Here is an 18,527-nt window from a genome sequence, read left to right as displayed (position 1 = left end):
TTGTGTAGTATTGCATCTGATTTCGTAGGAGTTGGCTGTGAGCATGGGCACACTGAATTCTGCTCCCTTATGTATAGTCAGCAGGCACAGTGTCTGTCTGAAAGGTCTGGTAAGTGATAAGGTGTGTGGATCTGCTTGTTAGGATCATCTTAAGCGTTGCTTCGTAGAATGCTCTTCCATCAAGGCAATCTGTTTTAACGAGGCATGTGATAGAAACAGAATTTTATTCATCGGTACAATAAAATATTACAGCTATTGGTGTAAAAATCAACAAATTTTCTCTACTGTTTAAAATGTGTATGGTTTATATACTGTGTGTGTGTATAAAAAGAAGAAACAGTGTTAAGAACTTAAGAACAAATGGAATCAAAACTCTCTGACAACTATAGCTGGTGCCCCAAACTACAATACTGAAAATGTAGTTCTCAGTTATGGTGAAGACTCAAGTGAGTTCTCTCCTATTTCTTATATACATTAAACAATTTTCCTTTTGATTCTAAAAATTATCTAATTCCTGACAGTATTATAACTTAACTCATGATTTTTTTTTTTACAAAATGGTAGATTGCTACTGCTTAGTGAAACCCAGTATCTGAATTTTTTTTATGAATGAGCAAGGTAATAGACACTGTAAATGACACGTAACAGTTTGTTGATCATGTTAGCAATTAAGTCCAGCTGAAAAAAGAAAAAGTCTGCTTACTTAGGCTAGTCTTACTCTCTGAGGAAGCTCTGGATTCTCCTGCAGATAGTCCAGTAGTGAATAAACAAACTTCTATGCAGTTGCAACAATGAAAAAGAAAAAAATACGGTTCAGTCATTTAATATTAAACTCTCTCTAGAAATAGTACGGGTTGTGTAAGTTTACTTTTCAAACATGCTTTCTGTTTAATCTAGTTCAATACCAGATGGAAATGATGCGAAGCCTTCGCCACGTAAACATTGATCATCTTCATGTCGGCTGGTACCAGTCCACGTACTATGGCTCTTTTGTCACCCGTGCCCTCCTGGACTCCCAGTTCAGTTACCAGCACGCAATTGAGGAGTCTGTAGTTCTCATTTACGGTTAGTATGAGGTTTCCTTTATTATTCTTTTCCCCTCTTAATATTATTACTACTATTTTTGTATTCTGTCTTTTGCCTGTAAGAGTAGCCTGGCAGGCCTTTTCAAGTAAATACCAACCCTGTGTCTACGGCAGCCTCAGCAGCAGCTAAGTCTAGACAGGGTTTCCTTCTTTCTGTTTATTTTTCTTGCTATCAGAGCCCTGATGTGTACGTTTTGGAATGCTGGAGTAGCTGCTTCATTTTTATTCCTTCATCTCCCCTCCCTCGTCGGAGGGGCTGGTGGAACTCGACCAGATGTCTAACAAACCCCGATTGCTAGCGTGTCTGGCTCTGTACGTGACTGACCAATCATGACACGAATTGCCAAGTTTTTTTATACCTCTGACAGAAGCATACAAAACCTGGACTGTTTCTTAGCACAAAGATTTTTTTCTTTTCTGCCTATTTAATGGTGTTTCCTCAAGCTCTCCAGACCAGATGTTCTGTGCTGTATCAGAACCGTAGGCAATTTAACAGCTTTATAGCCTTCCCCCTCCCCAAACACTCACAGTTTGCCATATCTGGCAGACTTGCATATAGTTTCCAGCTGAGAAGTAAATGTAACGTCCTGAGTATCTGTCAGAAAAAATACTAATGAATACGATCAATCTTATGAGCTGCCCCAAAATTGTTTCAGTATGTTAACAATTGGATTACAGTAAAGAACAAGTTGTTAAAGTATACTTATATTGGCTGGAAACATTGCATCATCAGACCTTGATGAATTTTCCACTTGTTTCAGTCTATTTTGGTTTTCATTTTATCACCGATTGCTAAAAGTTTTACTGTGTTAAGTTTCAGACAACATGAATGTTAACACAGCTTTTATTCTAATGTTGGCATGCTTCAGCCATTATCATGCAGCAAGTGTTAAGCTTCTTTGTCCTAGGAATGTAACAGTTTGTTTAGAAAATTTCCCCCTAAGTTCCGTATAGTGTGTCAAGGCAAAATTAATCGTTTTATATACCGGTTACATTGTTGTGCGTGAAGCACCGGGGCAACTTGATCTGAATTGGCTTATTGCAAATCTAAAATATTTTTTTTATAAAATGTTGCTTAACGAATATTTTGATTTACTGCATAATAATAACTAGAGGGAAAAATATTTATTTAAATGAGGTAGCTCTTACATGAGTTATGTAGATAGTTCACATGAAGGAAAAAGAAAATGTGAATTAGACCATTAATGGGGGAATAATGTCACGAGTAGAATGGGTCTATATCCCTCTGTGTTCACCAAGTTATGTTTATTAATTAGCCTCATTTTATATAGTTCAGCTGTATTTTACATTTCAGTACAATACACTTACTTTGGCTATGGTCTCCATTGTGTTGTCTGAATTTTAAAATAAGATTTAGATTTTTTTGCCTCCTGTTTGTCATTCATATACTGAAATAAAAAGCAGTCTGGGGTTTATAATAATCTTCCTCCATTTTTGATTACAGATCCTATTAAGACTGCCCAAGGGTCTTTGTCACTAAAGGCGTATAGGCTGACTCCCAAGCTGATGGAAGTTTGCAAGGAAAAAGACTTCTCTCCAGAAGCGTAAGTAATTGAAAAGAATGTTTTCTCATAGTTTTACCTGGATTATTTGGTAGGCAGGAAGGTACGTGGGGTGATAAAATACTGTATTTTAAAAATCTCGTGTAATAGCGTGTGCTGGGGAAACCGGATAGATTATGTGTAGTGATACAGTGTGCCAAGAAGGAACAAGGTCTATCTTTGGGCGTTTAAATAAAGGCAGAAGTGGGGGAACTTGGACTGATTTTGGAGATGGCCAGCGGGCCAGCTGTAAGGAACACAGTGAAGGTAGCTGTGTATGGGAACAGAGTCAAAAAAATATTGGGGAGGGGGGAAGAATAAGGGAAATAAAGTAGCTGGTCTGTCTTTGAGCTCTTTTTTTCCAGAAGGAAAATTGAACAGGTATTCCAGAATAGCTGGTCTTCTATATTTATTCCAAATTAACTCCCCCACGTGGACACAATCTTCTGGAATAAAAGTAGGATAATTATTCTGTTTCAAAAGAGTAGTTGCTTGTAGTAGAGGTAGCACTGAGTTGCCTTCTTTTTCCCCAAACAGCTTGGTGTTCAACAGCAAAAGCCCAAGCACTTGTTAAACTGTATTTGTTGAGGAGAAACTAAATCATTTCATTGTTCTGTGTCTAAAGATAACATTTGCATAATGAACAAACAAATCTGGTGCTTAGTCAAGAAAAAAAGGGGGCAAATGTTTTTGTTTCAAAATTCCCTATGCATACACGGAAGTTAAGGATATATTTGCTTAGAAACTTATATATCATGCCTTTATTTCCAGATTTTATGGAAGGTTGTCAGTATGTACTTTATTGTAAAAGAATCAAAATATTTTATGTGTATTTAAAAAAAAAATACTCTGCAAAGTTATGTTTTAATATCCATCATAGAATTTAATTGTTCCAAAACATACTATTCTGTCAATCTGATTTTGATCAGTAAAATTCTTAATTATTTAGGTATTGGGGAGAATGTTTTACATCGTAGTAGTTACAACTTTAAAGCTATTTCAGTGTCATGTGGTAACTAACTGTTCACTTCTGTTTAAGAAACCCTGATGGTAGGGAAATCAAAAAAGCATTTTGGAAGGGGCAGAGTTAATCCTGTCAGTGCAGTCTTTTGCTGGAGGCTTTTTCATGTAAGTAATGTATTAGCGAGCAAAGCAGCTGCTTGACTTCTGAGAATTTTTGCTAGAGCAGCTTTTCCTAGTCTTTGTAAACGTGAGGTTTTGCCATGCAAATCTTCTCTTACCAAAAGACTAGACTCTTGCTTGATTATGGAACCCTGAAAATTGGGAGTTTTAACAAAATTGCCTATTTAATGTAGCTGGAGCAACAGTTCAACAAAATGAGCAAGGCAGTTACTGGTTATTTTAATAAATATTTTTAACTTGTTTCACAGCTTGAAAAAAGCAAATATTGCTTATGAAAACATGTTTGAAGAAGTGCCCATTGTAATTAAGAATTCATACCTGATCAATGTGATGTTGTGGGAACTGGAAAAGAAATCCGCAGTAGCCGATAGACATGAATTGCTCAGTCTGGCTAGCAGGTAAGTACTTGTTACAATAATGGATGTATTTTTATTCGCTTTCCCAAACCACAGTTTAACACCTTGGGTGAAATCCCAGTCTCATTACAGTCCATGGAAGCTTTGCATTGACTTTAATGGGGTTAAGACTTTACCCTTCGTATGTTTTTGCTGAAGGAAAAGCTGCGTGGTAAAACTATAGCATTAAATTCAAGGACTAAAATCAATCTGCAATCTGTATTTACCTGTACTGCTTGAATTGTGTATTTCTCTCGGTAGTATATATTTCTTCACTTCAAGAAAATACCAGCATTCAGAAAATTAAGGCAAATAAATCTGTTAAATATTCTTTAATTTATGAAGTATTTCTTAGGTAATCCTGTATATGATTTTAATAAAAAAAAATATCACATTTGTCCTACTTTAGTTTGCAGGATGCACTTAAAAAAAATCATCTGTCTGAAAAACTGGCAAACATGCTCAGATTGATTTTTATGACGACCAGCATTCATAGTGTCAGAAATTAAGGGTTTTTAGAATGGTCTTCTTATAACTTTATCTAAGAATAACCCTGTTCCTGTAACACTTTGTTCTGAAAGTCTATTTGTGGTAACAAGGTAGGCGTGGCCTCCAGCAGTACGATCAGAAATTTGGTGGTACTTAAATCTTACGTGATGCAGTATTGTTAATTTGGTTATTATTGGGCTGATAAAAATAACCCGATGCACAAAATGATGCAGTATCTTGTTGCATAGAAACTGGGTTTATTCACTAGTATGTTTTCGGAGCATAACACTTTTTACCTTGAGATATTATCTGTCAAGGTTCTGATCTCCTCTCTTGACTCTGCCAACCAGATTAGCTGAACACGAGCAACCTCACCACGTGAGGCTATTGTTAATGGTTTGGTATCACTAGCAGCCCATATACTGCTAACTCAGGCAGCAGCCTTCCGCTCTCTTTCCTTTTCCAGAGCTTACGTGCACGTGTTGAGGTGTCTGATTCTCAGAGAACTTGGGCAAGAGAACAGATCTAAGGTTGAACTCTGCCTGGGAATTTACTAATGTCACAAAGGATATTTAATTAAAAATTTTGTTCAGTACAGTTATTGTGTCTTTGCACCTTGGAATTAATTGATTGGAAAAGTATTTTTGCTGAGATATCCAAGCTGCCCAACTTCCAGACTTTATCAGGCTCTTTGCTTTGTCAAAGATCACAAAGCTTTTGCCATTTGAGGAGAGGGTGGGTGCTAGATGTGGGAGACGAGTAGGGTCTATCTACCACTTTACTGTCAAAAGGAGGACGATGCTGAGCATGCACCAGGTGTCCAGACGATAAGACAGTGTTGGACGTGTTTGCTTCTGGGGGTTTGTTCCTGTTGGGAACAGGAAAGGAAATGGAAAAGGGTTGGGATTCCCAGCGACCTGGGTCCTAACACAGGCTGCTACTAGTCACATAGCACAATTCTGGAAATGGAAACGAGTTTGAACAGATCACAAACCACAGGTGAAGTTTTTCATCGGCTTATCTTTTGTAGAGCTGTGCTGTACTGCTACCCTGACTCAAGTCAGAAGATAGTAACCGTACAGATTACTTTTCTTTCTGGAATGACAGTGTTGGAGTTGTAGCCAGGTAGAAGACAGGCTTTTGTGTTGATCCTCTCAGCAGAGATGAGAGAGAGAAAAACATGAGCCCAAGAGAAAAAGGGAGCTCTCCATCATTTGTGCTTAGGAATCCTTCTCAACACGGAAAAAAGGAGAGCTTTTTCTTACTGAATCGAAGTTTCTTTTCAATAGGTGTTTTCTTAGACCAGCGCAACACTGTTGTTGACAGTGACACACGTGGAAATGGATTATTGATAAACCTGGTTGAAAGTGCCTTTTCAATTCATTGTGCTTCTCTGAATTTACACAGTTACTATCCCGTATACTGACAGTAATTTCTTCAGCTTGCTGAAGTCTAGAACTTCCTAATAACGGGGAGCTCAACAAATTCGTCGGTTTTCAGAATTACGTCTCTTGAACTGACTCTCCTGGCAGCATTCCTTTCTTGCTCACCTGGTCTATTGGAGGAGCTTAAGGTGCTTAGTTTGATTTGAAGCAGGCTAAAGCTTTGGGAATTACACCAGTGGGTTTGTTTGGAGGCTATTGTATGTGCTTTTTTTTTTTTTTTAAATTCCTTATAGCTGGTTTTAGTTACCACGCAGGTTACCTTCAGTGATATCTTACATTGGTATGACTCAACTGGCAAATTAGAAACATTTTAATGCTCATTTACTCTTGTTAGGGTGATTTACACTGCCTGCCTAAATATTTAACTCGTTTTTACTTGAATTCAATTACCAAGATTTCTCTATCAAAGAATATATTGCCTGAAGTAGGGGAGTTCAAACCGCTGCTGTTCTGGAGTTCTTATTTTCATTTTGTATTTCCTTATTTTTGTCTTTAGATAGCTGTGGCTGAAACATCTCAGATATCAACTTTCTTTTTTAATGTTGGTACGGGTCTTCCCCACTGAACTTTGCTGCCGCTGTAGATTTAGTTGGCAATAACTTTAAGGCTACTTTATTTTAGGGTTTGCGGTGGGTTTTTTTGGTCCTTTGGGAGCATCCTTGAACCTTTTTTTAATCTTCTGAAGCAATGGTTTTGGCAATGAAATTATTTACCCATGGTTATTCTCCTCTGGAGTGTTTGTTTCATCAAGATTCTCACGTGTTCAGCCACCCACCTTGTCTGAGTTTGAAGCTGTACCTATTTGAGGTACTTTGACTGCACCTTAATATCTTTTTCCTTTTGAAGTACATTTGTGATAATTGTGTAGTAGTAGTTTAGTAGTTTACTTTTTAAGCATAAATCTGTGTTTCTCTTCTGAAATGTGAATTGACTGGAATATTCTAGGGAGAGAAGTTAAAGGCAGAATAGCATACAGCTAGCAAGTAATAGCAAGTAAAGGCCTTTTGCTCAAACTGTTATCCTCCTGCTACCCTTAAGGACCAAAATGTCTTGAAGACCTTGGAGTACTGCCAGTCTTTTGATAGAGACTCAAGAATTAAAATCCTGTCAGATAATGTTCCAGATCTTCAGAGAAATAATTACAACCAACTTTCCCATTCTCATCCATCTCTTCCCTATTCTATTGATGATCTAGTTTAAATTAAAAAAAGCTTTTTTGTGGTCTAGCTTCATAATAGGGTTGTTCTATAATATCTCAATTTGTCTCAAGCAATTTTTCTAATAGTGTGCGTCAGTAGAAGCAAACATGTGCTGAACATTTACTGCAGTAACATCTCCTTGGCAGATAGATTTCTCAAACATCAGATGCAGTATTTTTGCAAAAGTGAAATAAGGAGGGTTACTTTGGCTTTCAAAAGCGATATTAACCTTTATACATTGTACTGCTTATTCAGAAATCTCAGTGTGCTTAACGGATTATTAAGATAATTATGAAAATCTCTAATTTGCAGATGGGGGAAGCTGACACAGAGAGGGTAAATGTGTTGCCCAAAGGCACACATCAAAGTCGGAGTAGAAAAGGGAATGGAGCTCGAGACTCCTGACTTACATATCTCATTCAAACAAAATCCTCTTAAAAAGAGCGCAGGTTGCGTTCAGGCTGAAGCGCCGAGATGTAAACAAGTTCTTCTGCTAAGCGGTGGGAACGTTCCTTAGAAACATTTAATCAAAAAGATGTGCTTTGCCCCAGCAGTACCTCTCTAATCCACACAAAGCAGCTCTTCCCAGGAGGAGAAACGCTGTGCAGGGTGGCACCTCTCCCAAAAAGCAGCGACTGAGAGGAGCCTCAGCACGACTGCTGGAAAGAGGAAAACGAGAGCAGCAGACACAGCATGTTCTTGGTGCTCCCTGTTCTCGTCTTCTTTAGCCAGGGTGCAAGCAAAATAAATGGACCCTCTCACCTACTTTATTTTAGGGTGACTGTGGGTGGTTTTGCAGGGTCATCTTTATTTGGATACCTCCAGCTTCAGTATTTCCGTAGTCCAAAATTAGGCCCATGGACCAGCATGGTTACTGATACCAGAGGCCGTGTGCCTCTTCTCCCTCCGGGGCCAGTGCAGGTAGGTGGGCTTCTCCAAAAGTGCAAACTATGAGGCCCGCAGGCCCTGTGTAGAGAAAGCTAAAACTGATGAGCAGGACATGGGAAGCTGAAAACGATGGGAATTGCTGCCTATTTTTTAAGCTTTGGTGTTTGACTTGAGGGCTGCGTTCTGGATGTTTCAGACCTTCAGCAAGTACATCTGAAGTCCTTTCTCGATTAAAGATGCTGAGGGAAATGTGGGCTTCATGTGTAGCTCCACGCTATGAATCCTACAGAAGCGGAGCCAGTTGAGGTTCCAGCCCCCAGCTGCTTGCATCATTCCTCCCCACTACCCCCATTTCATCTCTACATCCCTCCCACCCTCAAAGATTTTTATTCCCTCATCTGTTTTGGAGTTTGGCTGCACAAATAGCTTTGTGGAATAGTCTGGTGGAAAAAGTCAGGCTCCCACTCTTCTTCCCTTCCAGCCTTTCCCTCGGTCTCTCTCACTCTCTCTCTTTTTTTTGAAGCCCCAACAGAGGGTGTTTTTGCATTTACAGTAGACTACTTCACTGAAACAGTTTAAAGTGTGCCCACGCAAACAGCTGAATCCATACAGCTGAGAGTGCTGTAATCCTTGGGCAAAGGGAGAGGGAGAGGCAGGAAGATGCTGATGCTGGAACCTCTTAAACTGGCTTTGCTGGCAAGAGCAAACCGCACCTTTGCTCTCTTAAAATGCATCCATAAAGGGAGGCTCTGGTGGTATGAGCATTCCCGCACGCAGAGGGAAGCTTACAGTCAGGTCTTTTTGCCAGATCTGTATCCTAACAGGATGCACTCATGCAGTGAGTGATACGCGAGTTTAGTTAATATGTAGGTGATGTTTTCTTCTTCCGTGGGAGCTGGACCATAACACTGCCAAATGCAGTGCTCATCAGCCAGAATAACGAGAACTGTGACTGTTACATAGGGATTAGGGTAGTACATTGACAGGTTTCTACTTCCCACCCTCAGAATTATATGACCTTCGATAATCCTTCAATAAGGAATTGGAAGTAATTCATGTGTCAAGGCCCTTTTTGGTGAGGGGTAATACCCTGTGAAGTATAAGGCTGTTACAGAAGTGCACAACACCAACAATTACTTTGCAGGCCATGTTTTCTAGCCTGTTTTGCCTACAAGAGCAAGACTTCCCTTTGACAATTTGTATCTGTGCGTGCCTTTTTCTCATTTTTGATGTCGTCCAAACCACACAGATAAGTATCAAATGATAATTTCTGGAAGTTTGATAGGTGGCCAAGGGTAGGTGATCCCACCTGAAACACATATAGCACGGACATCGTTTTCTCAGCACCTGCTATTTAGCTTTACAGGTCTGTTATTGGTCACTTCTTGCTAATCTAAATTTAAATTTGATGGAATAGGCTCACTAAATCAGCTGACTGAATTGCATCGATTGAAAATGCAGTTTCTGTATGACCAGTGCTGTCAGAACAACTTGTCACATGCACATGCAGACCTGTTGTCTACCTTTCACTATCACAGAGCCCTGTAGGAAAGTTGAGTCTTTATGGTTATGCAAGCAGCAGTTATGTGCGCTTTTGTTTTTATTGCATTAAAGTGTAGGAGACATTTAGGTACTGAGTAGTGTGATTTTTTTTTTGAGATTTTCTATAGGGGTGCGGAAGGTAAGGAGATGCCTAAAAGAGCTTTTGGGCTCTGTGTGTATGGTGAGTTTTTTATGGGCTGGAGCAATGCAATTTAACCTTCTAAATCTCACCAGAATAAACTTCTGCTAAATAAAACTTACCTAAACATTGTACGTAGAGATTTTTACAAATCACTTTCTATTTCCTTTTATATATTCTTTAAGAGATGGAATGAAAAAGGGTATCGTATCAAGCACATGAGAACTGAGGAAAAAGCTTGTCCTGTATTTGGAGCATACTTATCACTTCATGTCTCAGTTCACATCTGTTTAAGTTATCTGTTTTTAGCTTTTTGTTTCCCTGGCAATGAGAGCAAACACTATATTACTGCAATGTCTAACAATAACTCCCTGTTTCAGTATTCTGCTGTACTAAGCTGGTCCCAGAGAGATTCACATAAAATCATTCTTTGTAACCAGCTATATTTCATACGGACACTATCTGTAAAATAATTATGTATTCCTGATGTCCGCATACCCTACAAGGCCATTCGTGTGTACCTGCATAGGCATTTCTGATAATATCCAGTTCTTACGCTAACTCGCTATAATATAAACTCTATAAAAACCTGAAAATATGCACACCCATGGCCATGGCAATATTCCACAGTTCTAAATATCATAATACTTGAAATGTTGAACTGAAAGGAAAAAGTACTCTAAGAAGTTTAAAAATAATTATTATAGTGGCGCCTTTCTGCTGTGTGTTGCTGAAGTCCTCGTCACCATCTGCCCCTGTAGTCAAGTGGAGGTTTAAAACTCTGGCTTGTAAATAAATTGTACTTGGAAATTACTGATACAGCCTTTCGTTGGATGAGCAGGCAGCTCAGCTAGTGAAATAGCTCTTCCAGTACTTGTAATAATGATAAGTTTCCTCAGCTATATTCTCAGCAGGTATCCTCTAGTGCCTCAGTACATTACCAGTGTCTGTCTACAGCTGTGAATTTTGTGGACTTGGTGAGTAATTCGCACTTGAAAAGGGATGCGTGTAGTATCGCACGTGTGGTTCCCTTTTCACATTATGCCTTTATTTCCTACTGGCTCTTCCAGTTAGAGTTTCCCCAGTCCGTAGGCTATAGGATGGTGGGAATGCATTGTAAAAGGCTGTAGAAGTCTCAGATAATGTGGAAAAGCAACAACTGAATGATAGGATTCTGACATAGAAGTGCACCAAACAGTTTTTATTTGAAAGAAACACCACGAATACTAGCGGATTGCAGTTGAGGAGGAGAAGAATGGAGTTTAGCTGTTTGAGTCCTTGGTCTTCAGCCAAGTAGGACTGGGTAAGGCTTAGATTGGAGCCAACAAGCTAGCTGCTGGTCAGAGGGATCAATACAGCGCAGCGAGTATCCTTCTTTTTACTGCACTACCCTGTAAACACAATTTAGGATGAATACTGTCTCCATGGGCACCAACCTTAGAAGTTCCAAAACTTAAGACTTGGAAGCTATACCTTTAAGTTCCTGCAAAATACCGAATCAATTGCTAAAAATGGTTACAATAAAAGTTGTTTAACAGACTGCATTTGTCTGGCCAAGGCTGTAGATCGCATAACTGGAACTGGACGCGCCCAGCCTAGCTGCTTCCATGTTGCCTATGGTATGGAATGTGGAGTTGGCTGGGCTGGATGCATCGCTCCCTCTCAACAGCGAAAATCAAGTGTCTGCTGAACTTCCAGGCGTAGTTTGATAGTCTAGTTAATGAGATAGAGCTCAGAAGAATATTTAACTATCCCTGCTGCGGGTCGGAAATATTGGGAAAAGAAAAACAAAAACTAACAAGAACTTGAAACAAAACATCTCCTGGAACATCGTTCAGTGTTGCATGTCACCACAAAAGCGTCAGATGTTTTCTTTTAAACATTTAACCTGGATCTGTAATATCAGTGAATTCATGCAAGGCTTTTCATAACTATGAGTTTCATTGCAAAGACCAAAACATTTAAATGTGATAATTGCGATGTGGCAAAGACACTAGAGGAGGAGATGCCAGGTAAGATATCATCATATATATATATATATATGTATGTATATGTATATATGAACAAATATAACAAGAAACTGAAAAAATTTTTAAAAAAGTGCAAACTTTGCCATTAGTGCAGAAAAGCTTGTCAAGTGACTTGAAATGAATTTTCAATTTCAATATTTTGTGTTTTTTAATGAATTCAGTTTTTCACAAATGTTTTTTGTATTTCAGTAATCACCTAGGGAAGAGTCTGCAGCTGCTGATGGACAGAGTGGATGAGATGAGCCAGGACATTGTTAAATACAATACCTACCTGAGGAATGTAAGCAAGCAGCAGCAACAGAAGCACCAGGTTGGTAACAGGGAAAACCTGAATGAAAGGACTTTTTCCATGAAAGATCATTTTGAGGGGTATTATCCAAGACAGATGGGTTTGGATCTGGATCTAAGCAAGATAAAATTCTTTAAGAAACGTGTCCATTAAATACAGTTATAAAATGTTAGAGCCAGTGGGGAATCATGAAATGGATTCAGTTCTGCTGACACATGGTGTGGACTGGCTTGTCTTTGCTATTTTACGTTTTTGTTAGTGATGTACGATAAACAAAATCATTGATAAATGTGCTGTGGACATGAGGATTTGTGGATTAGTAAGTGTACTTCCTGCTCTTTCATCTCAAGTGAAGTGTTCTAAAGCAAACTCTGTGTTTTAATACCATCACATATAGTCATGCATCTAGGAGTAAAGAAACAGTCCAGACTGAAAAGACAGCGGACTGTCCTCTTACCAGCAGTGACATTTCAGTTGTGTTTGTATCAGTAGACAGTGATACTGATTAGGTGATGTTGGCTTTTAATTCCTAATGCCAAAAGAGTTGTTTAAAATCCAAAAGAATCTGATTAGGGAATACTGAGTGTGGAGACCTGCTGTAGGTGGCCCTGCTTGAACAGCAGGGTAGGACCAGATAACCTCCTGAGGTCTCTTCCAGCTTTCAACCATACTGTGATTTTGAGAGTCTATTACTTTATTTGCTGTTGCTGCATTTGATAAAGCAATACTGTGCCTAATTATAGAAGAATGCTGGTAAATTGGAAAAAAGCTCTATGGGAATGATTTAAAAGCCTTGAAAGCAGATCTTAATGAATGCAATTTGCTTCATGTGATAAGTGAAGTTACGAAGTGACCTGCTTATTCAAGAAGTACCTACGTGAAAAATAAATTTGAACTCTTTAATCTAACAGACAGAGATATGACAAGATTCAATATTGGCCAACTGAAAGTGGGGCAGGCCAGTTTGCAGATAAAATATTGCAGGTATTGCTGTAGAAAGTAGCTAATTATTAAAGAGAGTACCTGTGGCTCATTTGAAATGCTTCATCACTGACTGCTAAATCAAAATTGGCTTTTCTCACTTAGATATAGCTTGAATAGGGAGTATTTTAAGGAAGCAGTGCTTGATCAGTGGTCTGTCCTGGCTTTGTGATTCCTGAGGACATAGAAGCTTCCTGCATGTTATCTTCAGAAAATTTATTTTCCTTTGCTGCCTAATTTGAGTAGAAAGATGGCATACACTTCAAAGGCTTTGTGAATAACAAGAGGTTCTATTTATTTGGAAAAGCAGACCCAAGTAGGTTCCATGGTGTCCCATTTCGTTTCTTTACTAACTATAACTGCTTTAGTAGTGGCTCATTGCAGCATAGTTAGTGGTCTTAACTTCATTTTTAAAATGGAGCAATTGTGATTAAGAGCAAGCCATTTCAATAGAGAATAATAGGCAGACTGCTGAGAAGTGAATGGGGTAATGCAAAGAAAGAAGAAGCTGCATGAAATTCACATACAAATATGGGCATTTAAGATTTTATTTTTAACAATGTCCAAAAACATGTATTTGTCACTACTACTGGAAAAAAAAATTACTTCATTTCAGTATGCCACCAAGTATGAACTGTTCTCAAAACTCTTGTGCACAGATACATTTAAGTAAGTGAGAGAAAACACCCTGTACAATTTGGTTTGTTTATTTTAAAGAATTTTTTTTGTGTTGAGTATGAGGACTGGTGGACAAAGCTTACAACTTTAATTCCTGGCTCTGACATCCAGTACAAAATCTCACATACGTGTTTTTGAACGTATGTTCTTCTGCAAGAATAAATGTTTATCTAATAGCTTAAAAAATGATCAGCTGCCATAAAAACTGTTTGAATAATCTACATGGAAAAGGGAAGTGCTGAAAACAACTCTCAGTATTTTTTAATAGCAGGTTAATTTCTAAAAACTGCTCCTTTAGTATATCCTGTGGTAACCTACAAAGAAGTGACATGGAAGTGGCAGAATATCTAAATAACTCAAATGGAAGAATGAACCATTTTACTTTGTTTCAGCCACGACTTTGTTCTCAGTTTAGAATTAATATTTTTTGGCTTTAAATACCTTGTTTAATCAAGTTCTCTTCCCCTTTCACATTAATATTGTTTTGACCTTTAACTTGCATTAAATTGGGAATTTCTATCTTTATATAACTATTTGAGGTAATGGCTTCTTATACCTTCATATTCTAACCTTGTTTTCCTTTTTTTTATTTGCTTGGGGAGGTTTTATCTAGTATGCTGAAATCTTTCCATAAGATACAGTATTTACATCTACGAAAAACATTAAAAAACAATCCATACCACTTCAGCACTGCATAATTTTCTAGTGCCTTATTTCTTTAAGGTGCTGACTTGAGGGTGGTGGGAGGGGGAAAAAAAAAACAAACAACAAAACAAAACAAAATTTTGATATCGGTGAATTGAAATAAACTGAATTGCATTTGGGGTTACCTTTTAGAGCTTGGGCTACTTTTTCATTTGGTCATTTTGTTTCTTAAATAAGGGGGTATTTGAATTTCATTTGACTCTTTATCCTGTATGGATAAGTGCAATTTTGAAAACATACTTGCTAGTTGGGCAAAAAGCATCTGAAAATAAATACTTATCAGTGCTTTGGAAGTCCTGTTGCATTGGAAGTCCTGTTGCATTCTGTTTCTGTTGCTTTATTTTCAGTACCAGCAGAGACGTCAGCAAGAAAATATACAGCGTCAAAGCCGAGGGGAAGCCCCTCTTCCTGAAGAGGACATCAATAAACTTTTTAAACCACCACAGCCCCCTGCAAGAATGGAATCACTCCTTATTGCAGGTAATGTCCCAGCAGTCTCTTTGACTCATCTTTTCATATATGAATGTTACCCTGGGGAAAAATGCAGTTATTACCCTAGAAGGCATCTTAATTGTTCATTACCTTTGACATTACGGTGTGATAATTTGGCGTTGATAGCATTCCAAATACTGTCCTTCATTTGGTCAAAGGCAGTGGTTTCAATAAACTGATCCACAGTCCTGGTGTCTGAAGTATTCAAAAAAAAAAAAAAAGTAGCTAAGAAAAACAACTTTATTGCTAACTTTATTTAGGCAGTCCTTGCCTCTGTTAGAAAGTGAGCTTCCACACACAGAACAATTTAAAACTGTCTAGGGAAGTAACTGAGGCGTGTTACAGGTACTGATAAGAACATACATGTTTTTATAAAAGTGGGCCACCGTGTTTAAACAGAATGGCTGTGTAAAGCTCTAAACTTGATGTATGGAGACTTGCTCCTTTTATTTCTTACTCAGCTATTGTAGCTAGCTCCTGCTTGACCATCTGTGCTTCACGGGTTGCTGGGAAAGGGCAGGAGCAACAGCAAGAGCCTCTTCCTGGCTCCGTTCTGAGAAGGTGAAGTGGGATTTGAAAGGAGAGCTAGAGAAATGCCCTACGGAGCTTGGCTTTCTGTGCAAATGGGTGTAGTGACTGCTGCAGTCAAGCTGCTCTCTGCGCTCAGCCCAGCTCCTCCCTCGACTCCAGAAGTTATGGGGCTGTACAGATGAGAGGCAGGAGTAAGCTGTTTGGGCTGGAACTATTGAGTCAGAGCAGAGCATTTCTCTGCCTCATTTTCTGCAGCCCTGAGTTACTGCGGACATCCCTAGGTGTTGAACTGGCTGTTGCAAAAGCTGAGAATTTTTAATTTCCCATAGAATTGAGCTCATTTCTTTGATCTTTATGGACAGAGTTCTAGGGAAACTATCCCCCATCTCTACACACCTTACGGTGAAGGAAAATGTAAATGAGAACAAAGCAGCGATATTTTTGGTTGTCTCACCCCCCAATTCCTTCAGTTTTCTGGTGTGCTGCGTTGTGTAGCCACAGTTCGTTACAAAACTTTGTGCCTGCCCCTTACCTCCTGGAAAAGCAAAAATAGCTGGGACCTCACAATGGCAACAGAGCAGAAAACCTAGATGTCCTGCTAAGTAATCTAAGTTTGGAAAATGTCATGAGAAATCAATTTTCTTTCTTTAAACTACAGGAGGCATTTTAGATCAGATAGTTATCACCATTGTTTTGCACTGAGAGAAAATTAAATAGAAGTCCTGGTAGTTTAGAGTACTGAAAGAGTAAGTAATTTGACATTAAAAAAATAATAATTAGATTAGTATTTTTTCACACTGCTAATAAGTGCTGCTTTTAAAAGAAATAATGTTCTTGATTTATTATTCTAACCAGAGTCTTTCAAAAAACTATTGTCTTGATAGTTTTTAACAGTAAATGAATCCTAGCAGCAGTAATGTATTTACACACTTGGCTGTAGCATAGCTTAGAATATGCAAAAAAAGTTTGTGTGCACACGTGTGTTATGGTAGTGTTGATATGCTTAAGATGAATCATCTCCTATAAGAAAAGGAATTAAAAACTATTATACTTCAAGGAAAAAAAAAGAAAAAACAGTTTTCAGCCAAAGCTTCATTTGTTCTTTTACTGTAGTCAGGGGAAGAATTGAAAGGATCCACTTCAATTCAGATGAAGTAAAGTTTGTGGATAAAGAATAAAACTTAGCTCTTTTGTCTCTGAGGCATTAAAAAACTTTTTAAATAGAGCATTAGATTGAGAGTTTATTGGCCTTCTAAAGAGTCTTAATTTTGATTAAACTGGCTTCATGTTTTGCTATTCCTAGCTAACAAGGGAAATAACTTGTAGCAGTTCTTGTATAAAAATGTTTTGATGGGCACATTTGATTTGTATAGCACTGACAAGTCTCCATACCCTGATGATTTTTTAAATAGCTAATAAAGGGAAATATTAGGTGAAAAAAAAAGACTAACAAAATGCCAAACTACTACAAAGTACTACAGCTTTCAATCTGCTAGTGGAAAATATTTGTTATAGTATTTTAATAGGGCAGCAGATGCATAGGAAAAAAAAAAACCTGAAAATCAGCTTTATTGTACTTTTAGAGCAACTAAGTTGAACAGTTGGTTAATGTGATTAAGCTTCTAATACAGCCGCAAAAATTGTTTGTTCATTTTATTGTCATATGTCTTTTCTGAAATTGTAAATAACAAAATTGTAGGAAAATTGGGGGGTGGGGGTATACCAGTTTACCTAGTCTGCTAATTTAGTTTATTATTTTTCCCAAACCTATTTGGGAATTTTGAAAATGTGAATTCCTACATGTAGAGTAGTTGAGCTTTTTTTGGTTGTTTCTCTTTGTAAATCCTATATGATTCATTGGTTTTCTTTCGGGGGGGGGGGGGAGGGGGTGCATTTTAAAAATTGTGTTCCAGGATGTCCTTTCTGAATTTCAAGACTGATAAAGGTTTATTCTTCTTTCCTCTTGACAGGTCAAATTAATACCTACTGTCAGAATATTAAGGAGTTCAACGCACAGAACTTGGGCAAGCTTTTCATGGCTCAGGCTCTCCAAGATTACAACAACTGAAGAAAAGTTGCTATGACCCTCAACAGAAAGAAGTTATTTACAGTTTTATGCTGTTAATGATCCTTTTGAAAATTTGGTATATTGGGAAAAAAGTCTTGTAAAACAGTCACGTTGATTTGTGCAGAACTCTCCTGTAAGAAAAATAAAAGGCAAATTTTAATGATATTTTAGTATTTCCTTATTTGTTGGCCATATTGGACTGTGGTCACTCAGGTTTGCTAAGTGCTTGGCGGTTATTCATGTTTAGTCATAGCAAATAATACAGGTTTAACTTGGAATCTTAAATAAAAACAAGTTATTACAAACGTTCAGTATAGCTGACTTCACAGAAGAAATCTAAATTTTCCCAGTTTTGATTGAGAACTTACAGCCATAATAAGCCAGTCACTTGGAACAGTTGCTTGTTTTTATTTTAATCTGTTTGGACAGTCTGGCGCATTGGATCTTCCATGTTGCAAGTATTTCATAGGCTTCACATTGAAGCACAGAAAATTAGTATTCTGTGGAGATTGATCCCCACCATATCATGCTAGGCTGTGTTCCCATTTCCATTGACACCACCAACTGGACTGAAATCCAGTGATATGCTACTGATGTCTTCATGAAAGAAATTGTAGAACTAGGTAACCTGGAGTAGGACACAAGACCTACTCTGCATTAACTTGATCCTCTGCACATGCATTTATTCCTGAACTCAAGCTACTTTACTTTTTAAGAAGAACATTGATTAAAGGGTTTAATGTGTGGCAAATTGCTCATGTTACTGTCATTTTGAAAAAAATAAGTTCTTGCATGTTACGATGTGATGAGTTCTGAGAGCCGAAAATGGCTGAAGGATTTTTTTTGTAAATAACATCCTCTAAATA

The 18,527-nt window shown here is 38.1% G+C and overlaps 1 protein-coding gene across 1 annotated transcript in view; it reads left to right on the top strand.

The window, feature by feature from the left end:
* Positions 1 to 17,826, top strand: part of EIF3H (eukaryotic translation initiation factor 3 subunit H) — an 85,493-nt gene extending 67,667 nt beyond the window's left edge. Inside the window, exons 3-8 of the mRNA XM_013191759.3 lie at positions 898 to 1,065; positions 2,551 to 2,650; positions 4,039 to 4,188; positions 12,107 to 12,227; positions 14,918 to 15,050; positions 17,564 to 17,826. Of these exons, the coding sequence (XP_013047213.2) occupies positions 898 to 1,065; positions 2,551 to 2,650; positions 4,039 to 4,188; positions 12,107 to 12,227; positions 14,918 to 15,050; positions 17,564 to 17,661 (770 nt within the window). The 3' untranslated portion in view covers positions 17,662 to 17,826. The remainder of the gene's footprint in view (positions 1 to 897; positions 1,066 to 2,550; positions 2,651 to 4,038; positions 4,189 to 12,106; positions 12,228 to 14,917; positions 15,051 to 17,563) is intronic.
* The last annotated feature ends 701 nt before the right edge of the window (positions 17,827 to 18,527 follow it).

The sequence above is a fragment of the Anser cygnoides genome, chromosome 2 (genome assembly GCF_040182565.1).
Source record: "Anser cygnoides isolate HZ-2024a breed goose chromosome 2, Taihu_goose_T2T_genome, whole genome shotgun sequence".
Taxonomy (NCBI): Eukaryota; Metazoa; Chordata; class Aves; order Anseriformes; family Anatidae; genus Anser; species Anser cygnoides.
This window is presented reverse-complemented; position numbering and strand designations above follow the sequence as displayed.